We start from the raw sequence: 15,760 nt of genomic DNA, 5'->3' as shown, positions 1-15,760 counted from the left end.
AAACTCAAAGCATTCTTTACCGGCTCTGCTTCCTCTCTAACGGAAGCCAACTCTGCATCGGTTAGTGCCAACTTCTCCGCAGTGGCCCAATGCCTCCCGCACTCATTCTCCAACTCTTTAATACACCCATCCTTTTCCCTCTGAAGCCGACTGATTGTGTGCTTCTTGCTCTTAATTTGGGATTCAAGGGATTTGATGTTTTGTTGAGCCGACTCCAATTCAGCTCTAGTCAACTCCAGTTTGATTTTTGTGTGGGAGATCTCCTCTTGAAGCTTCCATACCCATTCGGTTGCTATCTAGAGTTGTTCAATGGCAGCAGCTTTCTCGGTATTTGCAACTGCAATTTTGTCCGCCCATGCTCGATAGAGATTGGCAATTTTTCGATATCCACTTTTCAGGGTATGCATGTCATGTGCCAACTAAAAAGAAAAGAAGACAAATCAGATTAAAAAAAAAAGAAAGAAAGAAGTATCATCAACTTACATCGAGTATCATCAGATAAAAGGAGGAAAATATCTCGAACACGATCTGATCTTTTCTATTCTCCCTATCGGTCAGGAGAAAAGCAGTCTCGATGAGCCGCTTAGCCAGCATCGAAATGATCAAGATCGACTCACCGATAGAAATCCGGATGTCGAAGAGAGTGGGGAAACTTGTCGACGATCCATCATCAGCAAAAGTAGCCGGTGTCTTTCCCTTTTCTCCAGTTAGCGGTCGTTCGCTCGAAGCCGTCATGAAATCAGAGCTTTACGGTGCTCGAGACCACATCAGTCCAGCTAAAGGCACTGGAGGAATGGTCTGCATGGAAATAGATGATTCTGATTCGACCGCGACTGCAGACTCGACTTGAACCCCCACTGTCAGAACCAAGATTAGCATCATCTCAATCGCTGCAACTGGCATGTTGACCGCGACATCGCCATCTCTCGTCAGTTCCATCCCAACCAACAGCACTTCGACAGGAAGAAGAGTTGTTGGAGCCGACAATGCAATCACCGGCTCAGTGTCAAGAACCACCGTTGACAGAATGTTGAGCTCCTTCATCGGTACCGACTCCGAATCAATCCGACTCTATTTTATCACTTGGGATGGTCCGGCACCAATCACTGCTCTCTTCTTCATAGCATGTTGGCGAATGTCGGCGGCTGAGATTTGTGCTGTCGGATGCATAACTGCAATCAGAAAGCAAAAGTTCAGTTGTAGAGTTCAAAAATAAACAAAAAATAGAATGACCAACTATGCTATACCTAAAGAGGTCACCGAACTAAGTCCGGCATCATAGAGAGCTTGCTCTGTCAATAGCTCTCGCTGTGCTGGGACTTCCATGTCCTTTAGTTGAAAAAGTTTTCGATCAATAATATCAACCTGACTATATTCGTTGGGGCCGGTTCTTGGATCGCTCCAGGACGAAGAAAAGCTCCAAGATGATGAAGAAGTGACAAAGAATAATTGGTTCTTCCACCCATGAATAAACGATGGAAGATTGAAAATAAAAGATAAACTCTTTCTCGGGTTAAAGAACCACCAGCCTTTGGCTTTCGGATAGGGATGAAGGATGAAGAAAGCTCGAAATGAAAATGATATTGTATGTATAGAACCCTTCATAAGTTAGGATGAAGTTATTCAAATCAAGATCGCTCCAGATTTCGATACGTGGTTACGTCAGAACCGACCATCGATCAGACAATTCGATGCATCTATCTTCAGATCACGCCACCTCACCTCTACCGCATGAAAGGCTCAGAGCCAACAATATCTGGACATATGGCCGAAATTGACTAGTCAGAATCAAATTGATCAGATTCTCCGAATGCCAAATTATCTTCTCAAACCGACGTTCCAATGATGGTCTCACAGTTATCGAAACGACAAGATGGTTGGAGTCTTTTTATTTTTCAAAGAAATCATTAATGTCTACAGTCAAATCGGGGCTTAAGAAAGCACATGACAACTCCCTTCATCCAACGTATCAGACCACGTGCCAATCCATATGTCAGGCCATCTTAAACTTAGGAGTGGGGAGCAACTGTAGGGATAATTCAACTAACTCCTCCGACTCACAATCGGCCAATCCGATATCTACAGGTTATGGATGATGAGCTATCAAAACTATATCATAAAACAAGTACCGTCTCAATTTCAACATCATTCCGACTTTCAATCGGTCTAATAAGCACAAACCATCGACTACCAATCGGTTAGCCGACTAATAGTCAACTATTCTCAACCTCTCCGGCAAATACCTTGACTACGGCAATTCAACTGACTTCAAATCGATGATCATCGATATATCAGAGTAGCTGATCGATAGTCATTCAAACTTTTACAATTGCCGACATACGGTCGACACATTCAGACTATCGACATAGAGTTGGTATATCAAAAATCGCTAGCGCAGAAAGTGCATAATAACTACAACATGATCAGTGGTGGGTATAGCTATCTACCCTACGATCACGTAGTGCCGAAATAAGTGGGATCCATGTGTCTAACTATTACAAACGGTTACCAACAACTCGTCTATAAAAGGAGGTAAATGAATAGCATTAGGTAAGGGACTTTTGGGTTGATACTCTGTCTCTTTGAAAACTTTATCTGTTGTTCACCACTTCTCACTGACTTAAGCATCGGAGGATCTCCATCGGACACAATTTCGATCAGTACGGACTTCTTTTGCAGGTGTTCTTCTTCATTGACGGTCGTAACATGGGATTGGCCGCAACACTACTTTTTTTTTGAGAGCACATGCAAATCCAACTAATGCGGAAAATCTTTTTCAAAATCTAATATTTAAAATTATATTTTATAAAAATATAATCATAATAAATTTTAAAATAACATCCTAATAGGTCCAAGAAGGATAGAGCCCAATTATAGGTCAATGACCAGTGGGTGGTGTCCTATAAACTAAGTGGAATCATGTAACACAACCCAAAGCAAAGATGACGACATTACCATCTAGCCATGCTCGAGAAAGACATCGGGTGTAAGATGTCATATACCATGGCCGTTAGGGAACTTCGGGGGCCTCTGCGATAAGTCGATCAAGGTAGAGGACCTCCATCAAAACAAAAGGAGAAAGATAAAGGAGCCCAAAGAGGAAGAGACCCTGTGTGGCTTCCTCAAATAAGGAACAGGGGGACCTACAGCGAAGGGGTGGTGGTGATCATCAGAGAGCCGCAGCCATGACGACGACAGATAGCAAAGACCAACGGTGATTGGCCAGCGGCCAGCAGTGACGAACAACCGGCAGAGGAAGAGAAAAGAAATGAAAACAGAGGAGGGGTTGATCCATCTTCTAGGAAGAATTATAGGGGGAAAGGAGACCGAGAAGGACAGCGATGGCAGCGGCTTTTCATGGCCGGAAAGTGTTGACGGACGACACCGACGACAGCAGCTAGACAAAAGGTCCCAAATAGAGAAGGTCTAGATCGGGAATGATTCGACGATTTCTTGTCAAATTAAGACAACGCTCCCCTTGATAGAAATCTTGGAGAGAGGAATTTGGAAGAACTAGAGACGGTGCTTACCTTGTCTCTAGCAAGATTAGGTGGTGGTTGCGGTGAACATGTACATACGGCACGGTGGGTGACGATAAAAATTCCCAAATTAAAAACATTTAGAACAACCAACAATTACGGATAGGATTGACTTTATTTTTAAATTTCAATTTCTTATAAACTAAAACTCCAACAGCAGCTGGCTTCCTCCTTTTTCTTTGTTTGTCTCTCCTTCCCTTATCCGCCGCTATCACAGGCACTCCTCCTTCCGGTACCCAACCACAGCATGTGCTTGCCGCAGTCAAAGCCGCCGGCCATTGTCATTGCCTGGTGGCCAAACCGACCATCGGGAGCCTCCTGTTAGACCAGTAAGCCGGATTTAGTGTAAGAAAACTAACAAATACAATAATCAGTTTTATAAAAGATGAAAACTAACTCATAGTATATCGCTAAATCAAAATGAAATTGAACACCAAGCGTGCAAAGCACTGTTCTAAGATATATTTTCATTCTTGGTGCTGAAAATTCTGAAAACACCACTCCAAGATACGACCGATATTTCTGTCTATGAGCACGATCGAGAAAAAGAATATTTAAGAAGAAGAAAAGCTTAGAAGAAAGGAAGAGATGGAGCTTATCGATACTAGGTGAGAACCCAAGGGGCCTTTTATAGCAATTCTGGATGTTGGGCCAGCCCAACGTTCAAAAATTAAACAGCAGAGTTAAAGCTCCGACGTTCAAATGACTAAAGGCCCAAATGTTCAAATATTAAAAGCCCATAGCGTTCATAAACTCCAACATTCAGAATATTAAAATCATAATGTTTAGAAAATTAAAATGCTAATTAAAAGTTGAAATAATAATTAAAAAATAAAATAATTTCGGGTTGGCTGGTTAGGTGCTAAACCCGCACCAGCACCCATGCCCACGCCTCGCCCGGTCCGATTCGGATCTACTGGCGCATGCGTATTAAAAATTTTTCTTCAAACCTCCTCAAATGCCTCTAGGGCATAGCCAACCCCATTTCTCATATAAAAGGCACAAAAAATCTTTTCATTCCCGATGTGGGACTAAAAAACTCAAAAATAATATGAAATAACATTGGAAGGGAATTGAATTAGAAATTTTGAGTTTCTAAAATTTAAATTTCCCACCAACAAACCTTCACAAAACTCAAAATTTTTAAATAAAATAATATAAATTTCAAGATGCTTATACTATGCAATGGGTAAGATGACTTAATCTTACTTAGTGTGAATAGTTTCCATCCGAAAGAAATGGAGTAAATCAGGTCTTGAACTACGTTCCTTAAATTCAGACTTCAACTATCACACACACAGTACAGAGATCTTTCATCACTAGTCTGTGCATTAATGACTCTGCACAAGTATCTTAATTTTTTATGAGAGTTACTAGACATTGCCCAAATCTCATATCTACGGCCATGTACAGATATTCTCATATAGGTAAGCCCCTCTAGGGATGTGTGTAGAATTACATCTTGTGAAAAATACCACCTTGGGTCTCATTCAGAGCTACAGCTTTTCCTTACCACTACATAGGAGCACTAAACACCATAGAAATGGGATAAAGTCTATAATTCTTATATCAAACAAATCACATGTGCTCTCTGACTAACCAATTAGCTTATTATTACCACATTGAACCTCCTTCAAGGGCTCTCCTATTACAGAGGTTGGGTTTTCACTATTGAAGGTTCTATTATGGGTAAAGCCCCATCCCCCTCAATGGCTTAAGGACTTTAGTCCTATTCAAGCTTTTAGTAAGACGGTCAGTAAGATTTTGATCAGATTTTATAAAATTTAATACTATTATGTCATACTTTTGTTGCCATCTTATAGACTTTGTCTTAACTTTATATGTCTATTTGTTTTAGAATTTATGAGTTTCTTTTTACAGAAGTCAATTGCAGCTCTAAAGTCACAGTGAATAGAAATAGAAGGAATAGGAGTTTGTATGAAAGGAATGGATGAATATAAATTTTTGAGCCACTCTGCTTCTAATGATGTGATATCAAGGGCTATTAATTCTGTCTCGATGGTACTTCTAACTATTATTGTTTGTTTTATAGATTGTCAAGAAATAGCACTACCATAAAAAATAAAGACATATTCTGAGGTAGACTTAATATCTAAAGAATCAGATATCCAGTTGGCATCACTATAGCCCCCAAAAATAGCTGGATAGCTAACAAATCTAAGCTTATAAGAAATAGTATCCTTAAGATAACTAAAAACTCTTTCTAAGGCAATCCAACGAGACATGCTAGGGTTACTTGTATCCCTACTCAATTTGGAATCTGCAAAGGCAATATCAGGTCTAGTTCTATTAGCTAGATATAAAAGTGATTCAATTATTTGAGTATATTTTTCTTGATTTATAGAATTATCAGTATTTTTTACTAACTGACTACGAGGATCATATGGTATAGACAAAAGAAAATGAACAGAATATCCAAATTTATCTAAGATCATTTGAGTATAATGTGATTGAGTTAGACAATAAGAGTTACAAGATGTATTAATCTTCATGCCTAAAATTATATTAGCTTGACCTAGATCCCTCATGTCAAAATGATTTGATAATAAAGTTTTGATATCATTAATTAAATCAATATCTAGTGCTAGTATGAGTATATCATCTATATATAGACAAAGAAGAACACAACGATCATTAAAACTTTTATAATATAGGCAATTGTCAAAGTTATTGATTTGAAAACCATTAAAAAAAATAATACTATCAAATTTTTTATGCCATTGCTTAGATACTTGCTTAAGTCTATATAAGGACTTAACTAGCTTGCACACTTTATTTTTTTGATCAGGCACGAAAAAATCTTTAGGCTAATTCATATAGATTTCTTCTCTAAATCACCATAAAGAAAAATAGTTTTGACATCCATTTGATGAATAAGAAGTTCATGAATAGAAGCTAAGGTAAGAAGAACTCAGATAGTAGAGATATGAGCAACAAGAGAATATGTGTCAAAAAAATCAAAGCCAGCTTTTTGCCCAAAACCTTAAGCTACAAGCCAAGCTTTATACCTTACCACAGATCCATCTACCCTAAGTTCTTTCTTAAAGATCCATCTACATCCTAAAGGTTTGTTTTCAGGAGGTAAATTAGTAAAAATCTAGGTATTATTTTCAATAATTGATTTTATTTCACTATTTATAGCCTCCTTCTAAAAAGGAGCTTCAAAAGAGCTTATAGCATCTCGGTAAATTGTCGACGTTTCTTCAACCATGAAGGTTATAAATTCTTCACCAAAATTTTTTACAGTTCTAGCTCTCTTACTCCTAGGTTCAGAAGAAAGATTAGGTTCTAAGATATTATGATCTAATTGAGATGTGGAAGGTAGATTTAATGAGGAACTAGATATTGAATAGTTAAAGAATTGACTAGACTTAAGTTTTCAATGGGTGGATTTTCTTAAAGAAAGATGCATCTCTTGATTCAATTAAGGTATCATTTGAGATTTTAGTGATTTCAGAATTAACTACTAGAAACCTATAAATGTTGCTATCAAGAGAATATCCTACAAAAATAGCATCTACTGTTTTAGGTCCAATTTTTTTCCTTTTGGGTTCAGGAATTTCGATATTTGCTAAACACCCTCACACTCAGAAGTAACTTAGCCTAAGTACATGTCCCTTCCAAAGTTCACATGGAGTTTTTTCATTATCTTTAAGTGCAATTCTATTTAGAATATAACAGGGCTGATAGAAGAGCATCCTCAAAAAAGTTCTGAGATACATCAGAACTTAAAATCATGGCATTGACCATATCTAGTAGGATTCGGTTCTTACACTGAGTCATACCATTAGATTGAGGTGAATATGGGGCTGCAACTTCATAAATTATTCCATGCTCTTCACAGAATAAAGAAAATTCATTTGAAGTATACTCACCTCCTCTATCAGATCTTATTATTTTAATCTTTTTTTCTTGTTGATTTTCAGCCTCAGCTTTATAAATTTTGAATTTATTAAGAACTTCATCTTTGATTTTTAAGAGATAGACGTAACAATATTTAAAAAACTCATTTATAAAAATTATAAAATATCGACTTTCACCTCTTGTTAGTCTCCTATTTGAGTCACAAACATCACTACGGATAAGTTCTAATTTTTGGATGTCCCTAATTGAAATTAATTTAAAAAGTTTTCTAGACTGCTTGGATTGAATACAGATTTCACATTTACTATGATCAATTTTGATTTTAGAGATTAAATTTAGATAGGATATTTTCATAATTGACCTATGATTTACAAGACCTAGTCTACCATGCCACATGTCATAAGATTCAATATTTATTACATCAGATTGATTAAAAAAAATTTTAAAGAGGCAGCACATTGATTTTGAAAAGACCTTCAGATACAAAATCTTTTCCAACAAACATTTTTCCTTTAGAAATTACAACTTTATTTGATTCTAATACAACTTTATAACCTAGCTATACTAGCAAAGATCCACTTATTAAGTTCCTACGAATTTTAGAAATATGATGAATACTGTGTAGAGTTAGTGTCTTTCCAAATGTAAGTCGTAACTTGATAGTTCCAACTCCTAGCACGCTAACATATGTCCCATCACCTACAATTATACTTTCTCTATTTGAGTTCTGATGGAAACAAAATCAAGCCCTATCAGTACAAATATGAACATTGACACCAGAATCTAACCACCAATCTAAACTTGACAAGATAAGATTAACAGCAGGTACAAAGATTACTGACCTAAAGGTAAGATTTGAAGATCCAGCCTCTATCATATTAACCTGAGACTTAGGCTGGTTTGATTGACAATTCTGGAAAGTGGTGACGTTTTGTTTCTTCCTATGGTAACACTCAGTAACTAGATGATTGTTTCGGCCATAAACATAACAAAACCTTCCATCATTTTTCTTCTTATTCCCTTTTGGCTGATAGGGTTTAGACTTATTTTTAGGACCTTTATCTTTATTCTTAAAATTTCTAGACTTAGGTTTATAGTTGCAATTTTGAAATTGTCTAGGCTGATAGTCTTCAAAGTTTTGACTCTTATCATGAGACTCAACCTTAGTTAGGTTTACCTTAGTCTATATCTGATTCTCCTTAGCCTTCCTAAGCCGGTGTTGGTCTTCTATTCTAATGGATTGAATGACTGACCTAAGGCTAAGGGTTCCTTGAGTTCTTCTAAGTTCTTGGATAAACTTAGATTAGGAAGGTAGTAGTTTATCTATAATATAAGATATTTGATAATTTTCATCTAGCACAGAACCACTTCTATGTATCTCATGGATATAATTTTGAAATTGATGGATTTGATCATTAATAGAAATACTATCTATCATTTTATAATTATTAAAATATGTTATAGTAAATCCTTAAGTACCTTTATTATCTCTAATGTAGGCATCTTCTAAGGCATACCAAAGATCTTTAGTATTTTTATATTTTCTGTAGGTTTCATACAATTCATCTGAAAGGCAACTAAGAATCCTAAACCTACCGTGAAAGTCAATTTCTTCTGAAGATTTATCTATTGTAGATTTAGAGTCTGGATCTAATTTTGAAGGATAAGAAGATCTTTTTCTAAAGCAGATATAAGATCCAATGTTATGAGCCAGACTTCTAAATGTTTTTGTTATCTAGCAAACCCCGAGCCATGAAATTTTTTAGACTTGAGACTAGAGGCCTCATCACTATCCATTCTAGAAAGTTTAATGAAGGGAATCAGAGAAGAAAAAATGAAGTAGATGAGCTGCAAAAGAAACCCAAAAATTCTACTAAATATTTTTTTTTAAAAAAATATTTAAACTTTATAATTATTGGATTTAATCCAACAAAATGAAGTAGATATAAAATAGCACTTTGTTATAAACTAGATATAAACTAGTAAGTAAATTTTGAATAACTTAAATCAGACAATTATATCTATAGAGTACTAATCCAGTTTTAATTCTAATAGATATATAATAACTATCTAACTGGATTAGCACTTTGTTAGTTTCTTAAACATAATCCGGGAAATACACCTTAAATTGTTAGAACAGTAAGCCGGATTTAGTGTAAGAAAACTAACAAATACAATAATCTGTTTTACAAAAGATGAAAACCAACTCACAATATATCGCGAAACCAAAATAAAATTGAACCGGAAGCGTGCGAAGCACTGTCTTAAGGTGTATTTCTATCTTTCATATTGGAAATCCTAAAAACACCATCCCAAGTACGATCGATATTTCTCTACCTACGAGCATGATCATCGAGAGGTTGATGAAGGCTCTTCAGCACCTAGAAAAAAAATATTTAGAAAGAAGAAAAGTTTGGAAGAAAAGAAGAGATGAAGCTTAGCAAACTGCTATTTGATCGATAACGGATGAGAATCCAAGGGGCCTTTTATAGCCACGAAAATTAAATAGCAAAATTAAAGCTCCAATGTTCAAATGATTAAAGGCCCAAATGTTCAAAATATTAAAAGTCTAACTGATCAGAAAATTAAAGATATAATGTTCATAAACTTTAACGTTCAAAATATTAAAATCATAATATTTAAAAAATTAAAATACTAATTAAAAATTAAAATAATAATTAAAAAATAAAATAAAATAATTTTTATGTTCAATCCAGTTTAATTCGGTTCGCGCATGCATATTAAAGATTTTCTTTCAAACCTCTTCAAGGATATAGGCAAATCTATTTTTCATATAAAAAATATAAAAAATCTTATCATTTAGATGTGAGATTAAAAATTTTAAAAATAATATGAAATAATATTTGATGATAATTGAATTGAAAATTTTGAGTTTTCAAAATTTAAATTTCTCACCAACACCTCCCTGCCTAATGAGCCTGAGACTCGGTACCCTGGTGTCCAAAGCGAGAGCCACCGTCATTGCGTGGTGGCCTACATTAATAGTTTATTTGGACGACGATACATATCTCTCTCTCTCTTCCAACTTTACATTGCAGTCCTATGCAGCTGTGGGGGACTGCAGCTGTGGGTCCGCTTAATGGCCAATGGCTATACCACCATCGTAGCCGGAGAAAGATAAAGCTCCAGCACTCCGCAGGTATAGATCACCAAGAAAACACATCCGTCCGATTTCTTAGTCTTTTGACCTAAAACTCGTGGACTGACAGCATCCGCAACGGAAAATTATTGGTTAGCACAGTGCTGCCATATATATCATAGACTATATAATAACAACTCAATACATCATCTATCAGCGGGAAAGTTATATTATTATGATTGAAAATTTGAAATATAAAAAAAAAATTCTATTAATTATGGTTGATCAATAGATAATTTTTATTATTTAAAATAATAAAATTATTTTTTTAGATAATATGTAAATTTATTATTGAATGATTCAAAATACAAGTGATGGAACCATTCTCGTCAATAATTTCTCCGCAACAACGTCGCCCGCTTGCGTCCTGTTCAGGCGAAGTATATACCGGACAACCCGCTCAGCACAGCAATCAGCCTTCAGAGGTTCATCATCCATGGGCCCGACTTTTGAAACGGACACGTGTAGCATACCGTTTGGATGCCCATATACTCATCGTTTCAAACCCCACAGCGAACGATTGCATGACTCGTGGATTGCGGGAAATCATTGCATGCAAGGGATAGCGTGGCGTGTTATCCACCGTGGGATTTGTCGCGGTCCAATTTAACCTGGTGCATACAATAGGAGGCGTATATTTGAGTCTCTTTCCACGTGTCAACAAAGTATTTGCCACGTATAACGTAGCCAATGGGGCTACCGTGTACCTGTTCCCTCCCTCCGGCTTTTGCCTTCCTGGTCTTCCCTTCTTGCCTTCCTCGTCAATTTAAAACCCTAATCCTAAGATCGAAATCTTCGCCCGATCGGCGAGAGAAACCCTCATCTTCTTCAATATTGTGATCTGGGTTCGATCTCGAGCGACAGGATGTGGCATCGTCCGTCGGACGGGAAGGATGGGGACTTGGAGGCCGGGCCGCGGCTGCTCTACCCGATGATGCTGGAGAGTCCCGACCTCCGGTGGGCGTTCATCAGGAAGATCTACGTGATCCTGACCGCCCAGATGGCGCTCACCGTCGCCGTTGCCTCCGTCGTCGTCACCGTCCGACCCATCTCACACTTCTTTGTCTCTTCCGGAGCCGGCCTCGGCCTCTACATCTTTCTCTTGATTCTCCCCTTCATTGGTATCCTTTATGAATTTTGCTTCAATTTCTGGTTTTTTTTGTTGCTTTATTTTTTACTCCGTTCCTCTCTCCGATCTGGCTTTTATCTAAACAAGAAGAAAATTGATTTTTTTGTGGAATTTCTACAGTTTTATGTCCTCTGTATTACTATCACCAGCGGCATCCGGTGAATTTCCTTCTCCTCGGTTTGTTCACGGCGTCGATAAGCTTCGCTGTTGGATTGACATGCGCGTTCACAAGTGGTAACATCTAATTCCTTATCCTATTTTGTTGGTGGAAAGAATTTTTTGTTTCATGGATTTATTAGGTGGATAGCCCCCAATTTTTCATCATGCATGGAAAATTGTTGCTGGAATGAGCATTGATTATGAATTTGGAACGAAACCCTAATCCAGTAATAGTTCATGTCACTAACAACTTGAACTGAATTCTTTGCGACAAAGAAACCCTAATCCAGGAGTACTCCATGTCACTAACAACTTGAACTGAATTCCTTGCGAGAAGATTTTACTAAAACTGTTCTTGATAGTTCAAGTTCAGAGTGAGCCCTGGCGCAACAGTAAGATTGCTCGATTGTGAACTAGGAAACAACCTTTTCACATGCAGGGGTACGGCTGCGTACATCCGAACCTCCTCAGACCCTACAGTGGTGGGAGCCTCACACTAGGTCGCCTTTTCTTCTGTTCTTGATAAGAAGAGTTTAAAGAAGGCTCTTTGTTTTTCAGTTGTTCAAAAGCTGGATATTTAGATGATTGTTATGAAGTTTCCTTTTGGGAAATGTTATGGTTATGGATAAAAGTACAGTATTCTTGTGTGTTTACAAGTGGTGAGGTATAAAATCTAGCTTCTTGTTGTTGGTGAAAGAACGCTTTATCCTTAAGTTAATTCTTTGAAGTGCTTTTGTTTGATTTCGTATTACATGGAGATTGGGTGTCGGAGTGGCTCTAACTTTAGTCACTACATGTACTCCGACTTTTGGTATAAGAGGCAATAAAACCAAATTTTTATAAGAAATTATTTGTGTCAGTGTAGGATTGGAGTATCAGGATGTTTCAAGCTTTCCATTGTTTTTGCTGCAATCTGGAAAAAGCAGCTTGAACTTTGAATTGTGGGTTGATTTGCTCATGACTGGAAATTTGTATAAGAGGTGATTATTTACATGCTAGCATTGTTTCTATTTGTAGGTGGAAGTTTGGAAGTGGCGGATACTTGTTAATTAGAAAGAAACAACTTGTTTGGTTTCAATGGTAGGAGATGGATATGTTATCTCAAAAAAAAAAAAAAAATCAGTTTTTGATTTAGGTGATTGGTTGTTGGGGGTTTTAATTGCTATATCTTTCACTAGGATCCTTTTAAAGCTCATCAGTCAACTGACTAGCAACAATATTTGCAACTTTGGGAGTTAAAGAGTCCCATCCACCAAAAGTAGATAAATAACAGTATCTGTTTCAATTGAAAAAGCATTCGTTTCTTGAAAGAATTCCATCATAATAATTTGACATACTATTGAAGAAATGAAGTAAATCCTTGATACGGGTAGGTGCTTTCATGGCTACCCATGGTTGCTTGTGAGGTAGAGGTAGCACTCTCCTATCAAGGAAAAATGATGCTTAGATCAGCAGTAGGCAGGTGGACATCGGTTGTATCAAGTTGCAAACTTTAGATATGAAGATGTTGTTTAACATTCCTTAACAGCAGCCTTGGGGGTATTCTGTTTGTTAAGAATTCTCTGAGTATTATATAACTATAAGCTGATACTTTTAACATAAGCCATCTGTCTTCAGAAGGGATTAGAAATTTAGGGGTTAATTATATTTCTTTGGAAATGGTAAAGACTCTCTCTCTCCCTCCCCTCCCCCCCCCCCCTCTCTCTCTCTCTCTGTGCGCACGCACGCGCAAGACTGAATCTGACTGAAAGCATCAAAAGTTTGATGATTGAGCTTCATGCAAGTTTAATTTTCACCTCTACTTTCGATAGTGCTGCAGATTGGTTACCTAACATTATGGGCACCAACATTTGAAGGATAATTTTATACTTCAACATCGATCAGCTTTCACATAGTTCAGCAGCTCTGGCTTGTACATGCCATTTTGTCTTATGTGAGGGCTTATGGGCTATGTCTGTTGATGCATGAATGCATGCACTGATGCACAAGGAGAGAGAGATTAAAATGGTGAAGATAGATTAAGAACACATAGTGGGTTGATCTAAATTAGCTTGCATTGGTCTGATATCCTGTTGTATCTGCTGTAGGATCTTCCTTTTTTGTTTTTTTTTTTTTGACAATGATCTGTAAGACAGTTGCTGGATTTTCTGTATTAAATTTTTTTTTTCTCACTATATCTTTTGTAATTAGGAATCCCATATTACAGTAGAATTTGTATTTTGTTCAATGTAAGTCATAAGATCTTCGTAAGAGGCTCTGAAATCCATTTTTTCTAGCGTGTCTTTGATTTTGGCATTGTCAAGATATGTGCTCTTGATGCTAAAAGTTCTTCTCTGCAAACAGGGAAGGTCATTTTGGAAGCTGCTATTCTCACCACAGCGGTGGTCGTTAGTCTTACTCTATACACATTCTGGGCAGCAAGGAGAGGCCATGACTTCAACTTCCTTGGCCCCTTCCTGTTTGCTGCTGTTTTGGTATTGTTGGTGTTTGCTGTCATTCAGGTAAACTATACCCATTAGACGATTACACCATTTTGTGTCATTCTTTTATTTTATCTGCGCATATTTTTAACAATTGGGTGCATATCTGCTTGTTTTACAGATGTTATTCCCACTGGGAAAGATTTCTGTCATGATATATGGTGGGTTGGCGGCAATCATTTTCTCTGGATACATCATTTACGACACTGACAACTTGATCAAACGCTATTCATATGATGAATACATATGGGCTGCTGTTGCGCTGTATCTTGACATCATCAACCTGTTTCTTTCTCTGCTTACTTTATTCCGAGCAGCTGATAGTTGAAATATACACAGTTAGCTGACCAAGCATGTAATATCGAATTAACATTTGCTATGTATGAATTCAGATGTTATCTATATTAAAGCTGTGGATTGTCTTCCTAATGAGTATTGAGGTCATGTGGTCCTGTCCAGTTTTCTACCCTGTTTTTTATTAATTCAGATGTCACCTGATATTAAAGTCTCATCCAAAAGACAATGAAAAGTTTGCCGAGAATAAAATTCTCTGTGGCGATACGGTGGTGCAATCTGGTACCTGTTCTTGGAAATCGCTTGAGGAGGGAATAGCCAATCTGTTGGGACGGATTGATTAAATTTCCTTTTGTGTGGCTTTCACAATGCATTCATTTCTACTTCTCATTCTGTTTTGCTGACCTGTTATATTAGAAAATTCTGTGCTTTTTCTTCCTCCAGAAGTGTACAAAGGCAAGTAGGAAGTAGAAACATTCCAGAAATGCTGGATTGGTGACAATGCTGGGTTGCATCATGAGGAATCAGTTGGGATGAGATTATATGTTGATTGATGGCATCCGATCAAGCATGTTTTAAAACGGGTGTCACGGTGACCGAGGCTTTAACTACTGCAAGATTCGAGAAGGTTGGATGTATTGTCGATGTAATTTTATCCTCTTCTAAAAAGGTTGTTTGTGTTTGGAGCTTGTAGTACCTAAGTTATAATAAAGTTATTAACAAAAATGGGCATGATCACAAAAACTGCCTAAGTGAGTATACAAGTAGGGAAGCAAACACCGAATCCGGTCTGAATAGGGTAAATTTTATTAGACCCAATTAAATCCCAAGATAGGTATGAGCGCTAGATAAAATGTCCAAAGTTGATTTGGATCGCATGAGATTTTTAACTATGAGTTAGGTATTGGATTTTTAATTGCAAGATATAGGTATAAGATTTTTAATTACAGATGGGTATAAGTATTGGCAGATCTGATCCATATCCAATCCGTTATCATCCTCAAATAGGTGTTATATCTTTAGCACTAAATAGGACTAAAACTGGATTAGATACGGCTGGATATCAATATATCTATAGCCATATTTGTTTTGTTTGATGAAAATAAATATGAAT

At 37.0% G+C, this 15,760-nt stretch overlaps 1 protein-coding gene across 1 annotated transcript; it reads left to right on the top strand.

Annotated features, from left to right (window-relative positions):
* Nucleotides 1–11,401: 11,401 nt before the first annotated feature.
* Nucleotides 11,402–14,743, top strand: LOC105046588 (BI1-like protein). Its single transcript, NM_001319911.1, has 4 exons — nt 11,402–11,705; nt 11,834–11,947; nt 14,216–14,373; nt 14,474–14,743. The coding sequence occupies exons 1-4, from the start codon at nt 11,450–11,452 to the stop codon at nt 14,678–14,680; spliced, it is 735 nt and encodes a 244-aa protein (NP_001306840.1). The 5' UTR covers nt 11,402–11,449; the 3' UTR covers nt 14,681–14,743.
* The last annotated feature ends 1,017 nt before the right edge of the window (nt 14,744–15,760 follow it).

The sequence above is a fragment of the Elaeis guineensis genome, chromosome 6, assembly GCF_000442705.2.
Source record: "Elaeis guineensis isolate ETL-2024a chromosome 6, EG11, whole genome shotgun sequence".
NCBI lineage: Eukaryota > Viridiplantae > Streptophyta > Magnoliopsida > Arecales > Arecaceae > Elaeis > Elaeis guineensis.
The sequence above is the reverse complement of the archived record's forward strand: the minus strand, read 5'-3'. Positions and strand labels throughout refer to the sequence as shown.

Bases quoted from the DNA above. Each gene is read 5' to 3' on its own strand.
- LOC105046588 (NM_001319911.1), top strand. From the start codon at position 11,450: ATGTGGCATCGTCCGTCGGACGGGAAGGATGGGGACTTGGAGGCCGGG. The intron at 11,706-11,833 runs GTATCCTTTATG...GAATTTCTACAG, and splicing joins CTTGATTCTCCCCTTCATTG to TTTTATGTCCTCTGTATTAC. The intron at 14,374-14,473 runs GTAAACTATACC...CTTGTTTTACAG, and splicing joins TGGTGTTTGCTGTCATTCAG to ATGTTATTCCCACTGGGAAA.